The sequence below is a fragment of the Austrofundulus limnaeus genome, unplaced genomic scaffold (genome assembly GCF_001266775.1).
Source record: "Austrofundulus limnaeus strain Quisiro unplaced genomic scaffold, Austrofundulus_limnaeus-1.0 Scaffold397, whole genome shotgun sequence".
Classification (NCBI taxonomy): Eukaryota; Metazoa; Chordata; class Actinopteri; order Cyprinodontiformes; family Rivulidae; genus Austrofundulus; species Austrofundulus limnaeus.
The window spans coordinates 417,201-423,546 of NW_013952799.1; the positions used below are offsets into that span (position 1 = coordinate 417,201).

Below are 6,346 nucleotides of genomic sequence, written 5' to 3' on the forward strand. Positions count from 1 at the left end.
CTTAAAACCAATCTAAAGTTTTAGACAAAATGCAATACTTTTCTCTAAGTTAACTGCAAATAATGAATAAATTATTAAAGTAGTTTACCAACACGTCATTATGATTCACAACATTATAACTAAACAGGGCATCTTCATTATTAAATTAAAGCTTTATTATATTTGATTTAGTAAATCAACAAACTGTTTTTCTGTGTTTTGGTCAAATCATGTTGCTGTTTTACATCTTTTCTGCATCATTTGGACTTTTGCAGAAATGGATCACAGTATTTGCATTGTCACAAGTGAAATATTTAAGATTCTGAGTTACAATTAATGTAGCTTCACAGGAATAAAAATATATTTTTTACTCAAAGCTGCTCCTGTGACAGGACTAGAAATGAGGATATGAACCTTTTTATTTTTATGCATTTTCATTCACAGCAGATGAACATTCAGGTGGACTCAGAGGGTAAAATTTAAACATGAAAACTTTTGTTTATTTTGCAGATTTATTCCACAAAGCTTTTAATGAGAAACAACAGATTAATCTATATTGTCGTCCCCCTGTGGAGAAAACTGTCACATGGAGCCTGGAGAGAAATGGAAACAAAACTGATATCCTTACATCTGATGGTGAAGGAACGAAAAAACACATTAAGGGAACGTCTAAAATATATGACTCAGCAGCAGATGGGTCATTTTTTATTCTAAAAGCTGAAATCTCAGATTCTGGAAAATATTTCTGCAACAATAAACCAGCTGTGRATGTGACAGTCATCCCATCAGGTAAGAAACTTTCTAAAAACTGTTTTATTTTGTTGTTGTTGTCAGATTGTGGTTTTGTTAAGGTTGAACAAAAATAAATAATAGATATGAAGATGTCTACTTAATTAAACCTACATTACATGTTAGGAAACAAGGGTTTTATGTAACATTTCTTGTCCCTGAATACAACATGAGAAGAGTTGTATAATGTCTTGCAACACATATTTTACTGTATGTTTGTTTGATTTTTTAGGAACAATAATAAAGAATGTTGAAAAGGGAAAGAACATAACTTTAGATTGCCCCTTTGTTGGTGAGGAATCACATGAACCAACATGGAGCAGAGAAGTCGCTGGAAAATCAGAACCACTCCGGTCTCCTGTTCCTGTTGTGGTCAAGAAGCTGAGAATAAGAAAAGCTCAACTCAGAGACTTTGGATTGTACTACTGTGATGGAAAACCAGCTGTTTATCTGAATGTGACCAAAGACACAAAACATGATGCAGGTGAGGATTTAATGATGAACACACGAGACAAGGAGTGTGGGCTGAAGTTCTTCAGTGTTCATAAGCAGTTTCTTATTAGCCTTTTTCTACTTTAGGCTTTAGCATTTTGCTTTATTTATAGCTATTTATGACTTTTAGTTTTCAGCTGGTGTTTTAACTTAGAGTCTTCAGTAATTTTCTGTAGTCATTCAGCCTCGGTAAATGATTAAAACGGATGTTTCTAACTTGAATATTTAAACAGACTTTCCAGTACAGTGAATGACCGTACTGATCCTCCCACCTCCCAAGATTAACAGGAAACATAACGTTTGAATAAATGGACACCGATATTAATGCCAAACTGCACATTTAAAAGGCTGAAATTAAAATTACAATTAGATCTTAAATAACACTGATCAGCTGAGGAAAACATCTCATCACATGTTGTTATTGTGATAAAGTTAGATTGTGTTTAAGGCTGATATTTGCTGTTAAACATTTCTTCTACCTACAGCAACACAAAGAACACCAAGAACGACCACAGTGACAACAATGAAAACAACTACAGCAACATCACCATCACCACCAAGAACAACAACACCAACAACAACCAAAGCATCAGCATCATCTACACCACAAACATCTGCTTCTCCTCCTGGAACGACAAACGGTAACAAATGATGACAGAATTTAAATATGTGGAAATTATCTTTGAAGGTAAAATTACAAACCAGCTGGTTTTGCATCATAAATGTTCAGTTCACAGAGCAAAGCCCTGAAAACAAACCAACCATTGTTAAAAGGGAGTTGTTTTTTGTTTGCCATTGTCTTACTGTTTTAGGTTTAGTTTAGTTTATTTTCATCAAAATATCTTTAAATGTGTTTAAACTTTAATGTGCCATTTAATATGTTGATCTTTCATTTGTTCAGGCAGAAACACTCATCAAGAAAAATACTTTTTTATCAGCTTGCTGGTTAAAAGTGGTGCCATCATCCTTCTTACCATCATCACCCTCCACCTCATCTGCAGGTGCAGACCAGAAATACAAGGTAAGAAAATAATTGTGTCAGAAATTGTTTCACAGAACTCATCGACTGTTTCAGAAAATCCTAAAATAATAAGGAAATACAAACTTTTTTTATTCTGTGACATTATTTGTGATTTTTGCAGGTGTGGACAAACAGAGTGATCTCTATGATGATGTAATGGCTGATAAAGAACCTGGTGCCTCTCTGACACATGGTGAGAAACAAAAACTGCTTTTATATTTGTATTGTACCGTAAACTATATAAAAGGACTTCTGCATCTTTTTGTTTTGCGCAGTCACTTGATAAATTATTCAGAAGACAAAAAAAGTTAATTGTTCTAAAAACATTGTTTTATTGACAAAACTAATTAAATATTCCCTCATTTTTGATTTGTTCTTTTGCAGATGTGGAGAGTTATGTGTGATGATGATGATCATGAACAAAGGGCTAAACAAATAAAAATTTGGATTTTGTGATAAATTCAATTAATTTTTGGAGAGCCGTSACGTACATCTTCTTTTTTGTTACTTTTTGTCTTTATTCCTGTTTTTTAATCACAGGATACTGATTTGAGCTGGATACTTAAGATATTTTCTCTCTATTTGTACATTTTGACACATTAAATAAGTCTGCATGTAATGTTTTGTTCTGTCTACTCTTTTGTTTTGGCCAGAATATGCTTGATAAAGAAATATTTGATGAGATTGGTCAATGAAAGAAAATTGAAATAGATCTATAAACTGTGTATAATCCTGTCTTTTTACTCTTTACTCCCACTCAGTGGCTGGTGATCATATTAAAGCTGAAGCTTGAGCTGCACAAAATATTCATTATGTCACTGACGTTGACCAAATTAATCATTTATAAATTCACGTGTGTTGTTCCATAGCCAGCTTTACTTCCTGTTCACTTATTGCCAAATAATTTGTGAACTTTTTGAAGCGATTTTTATACAAAACTGAAAGTTTTTAAATGCTAGGCACATGTGCAGACCTGATCAACTTGAAATATCAAGTTAAGTGCTCAAGTACGCTGTGAAAAATAAACATTTCACAACAAAAGTTGGTTGCACTCATTGTTAGTTGTAAATAAAACTGTTGATGTTTGTATTCAGGTCATTTTTTTTATTTTCCACACTGCTCAGATCTGCACWGAATCCATGTCTGAAAACAGGAAGAAAAGCAGGAGGGATGTGAGGAAAAAAAACTGTGACGAACTGAAAGGTTATACTTAAGGAAAACCAGCAGCTCTGCAGTTGTAGATCTTCTTTTTTTTTCTTGAAGATGCTTATTTTTCTGATCTTCTGCCATGTTTGGCTCCTGATTGCTGATCTGCTGCACTGTACAGAAAATATCACAGGTAAAAACAACATCTTTATGTTTTATTATTCAGAGAAATAATCTAAATAACTGTAAATAATTTTATTAATAGTTATATTGTATATATAAAAGCATTTGCACAATGTGTTGTCATTTGTTTATGTTAAAAATGAAACTATTCGACTATGTTTGATCAGTTTTGATAAGGTGATTGATGATGTCTGAACAGCTGAGACTATGAGATTAAAATGTAAGCTTTTACRAATATAATCCATCAGGCTTGCCAATGAGCTTCACAGCTCACAGATTCCCCGGAGTGATTTAGTGGAATAGCCCCGATATAAAATGTTTTTTAATCCCAAACACATAAATTTACAAAACGGTAACATTTATTCTAAAGGTAGRTTATAGATTATTGTAATACTTAGGCAAATGTTTTCAAGAAAATTGTTATATGTAGGTATTAAAATTGAAATTTTACACATTTTCTTCTTTTCAGTTAACCTTTTTTGGAGAAAAAAATGTTTTAGCAGCACAAACGTTAAATGTGGGGTTGTGATAATATTTTCCAGCGCTGTTCTTACTTTAGTCTRACTGGATGACTGTGAGCATGTTTCCACGAGAAAAAAGAGGAATTAAAAGATAAAACGGGAAATAAGATGACGTAACTGACCTCCAGTCTGGTCCGAGCAGCACACTTKTATTATGATCATCAATATATAGAAGGAACATCACTTTTTATGTTAATTTTTAGCTTTACTTTGATCAAAGATGACAATAAAACTTCAATACTTTAATCAAAAAAGCTTCAGGAGCGAATTTGTGGCTTTGGAAATGACACAAGAACAAAATTAAAGTATTTTCTGTTCTACACAATAAACTTCATTTAAAAATCACATTTAAAATAATCAGACTTAAACATAAGGAACAAATATTTATAATAAATAACTGTTTCAGGTGTCCACGCTGGAAACTTCAGATTTGTGCTCAGTCCCATCCCCACATCTGTGATCCGGTTCTCGGTCCCAGAGGATCACYACGTCTGTCTGCCGTGTCGGGGCTCCGACAGCTCAGACGTGATCTGGACTCATCAGAACAGGAAGGTCCTGGTGACCCGGCATGGGACCACCCAGACCAACGAGGACGAACAGAGTTACCTTCTCCAGACTGACGGTGGTCTCTGTCTGCAGCAGCTGGATGATTCGGACAGTGGGGAGTATCACTGTAACCAGCAGCTGGTGGCTGAGCTGCAGGTGCTCACAGGTAGAAATTACAGTAGATGAAACTGCAAATCCTCATAAAGTCAACAGTTTGTRACAAAAACCCATCACTCCTTTATTTTATTTTTTTTCCCCTCAGGTCATGACTTTATAGTGTCTGCAGGTTGGACACTTCTGCTCCCCTGCAGAGGCTCCTCTAAGTCTAAACAGAGGTGGTTTAGGCAGAAAAAAGGACAGAGRAAAGAAGTTATTTACACCCGCTTCAGAGATGGTACAGAGAAACCRGAGAGGGACTGGGACCGGCTCAGATACAGGAACGATGCCCTGCAGATCAGAAACCTGCAGCCGGAGGATGCTGGAGAGTATCTGTGTAACAATGTGCTGCAGGCCAAACTCACCGTCCTCGAAGGTCAGTGTTCTTTCTGTTTTTGATATTGTTTTTATTGCACTGCTAGTTAACGCAAAGGAACAAATAAAAACACACGCACACCTTTTACTTTCTCCATTACAGGATTATAAATACATACTCATTTCCCCATTTTTTGGACACACACACACCTACACTTGTCYATACCTTACATGGGACCCATGTTCACTAAGTCCCTTAATTGGGACCAGTGTGACCCTGGATTGATGAGAACCACTCATAAGCACACCCATGGAGAAGGAGCTCAAAAGCTAATGTGACACAAGGCTGTCAAACAGACCTTRTAAAAACTCCTCATCATGCTAATAATCTGTGGTACACAAGGTCAACAGGATGTTGGAAATGACGAGCCAAAGCTGACATGCATAAAAAAGGCTTGGACCCCGGTCTTAACTGCTTTGCAGTTCTAGTTACTTTGGGTTCTGTATGTTTTTTTCATGATTAACGCAGCAAACTAAACTAATTCAAAGGTAACAGATCTTTGTAAAACTTGGTTTATTTACCAATAATGACTTTAATTGCTGGATGTTTGGCCCCTTAGCTGTTGGCCTGACTGTGACCCCCRGAGYAATTTAGTTCAATAGACCCTGCTTTATAACATCTTTACAACAAAAGGAAATTATCACTGAATTTCTTAATTTCTGTTAGATATCTGCATGAGCTATTTTTTCAATTTGATGTAAAAAACCTTCAATGTAATTTAATGTGTCACTTCTTCAAAATGTTCCCATAACTCTTTACAATCATATTYATATAGCAATGTAATGATGTCATGGCTACAGTATGAAGTTTTGATCTTCTAAACTTATATGTAAGTGTTGTGATCAAKGTGCAAGTATGGTTTTATCTAAACTGTTAATTTTTTTAAGATATAATGTTCAAACGCTGTCATTATAAATATAATTAATGGTAAACTTTGTTTTATGCAGTGCACTCTGAGAAAACCAGCAGGACTTCATCCTTCAGCACAACCACACAACCAGTTGTAATGAAGACAAGTATGGTTCCATAAATTATGTTTAGCTTTTGATCTTCTAAACTTATATGTAAGTGTTGTGATCAAGGTGCAAGTATGGTTTTATCTAAACTGTTAATTTTTTTAAGATATAATGTTCAAAC

General features: G+C 34.9%; 1 protein-coding gene across 1 annotated transcript; it reads left to right on the forward strand.

The window, feature by feature from the left end:
* Positions 1 to 256: 256 nt before the first annotated feature.
* LOC106528688 (uncharacterized) lies at positions 257 to 2,703 on the forward strand. The gene is made up of 7 exons (XM_014023921.1): positions 257 to 266; positions 490 to 768; positions 1,001 to 1,252; positions 1,746 to 1,901; positions 2,162 to 2,281; positions 2,403 to 2,474; positions 2,666 to 2,703. Exons 1-7 carry the CDS (start codon positions 257 to 259, stop codon positions 2,683 to 2,685), a joined length of 909 nt encoding a protein of 302 aa, XP_013879375.1. The 3' UTR covers positions 2,686 to 2,703.
* Positions 2,704 to 6,346: the final 3,643 nt, after the last annotated feature.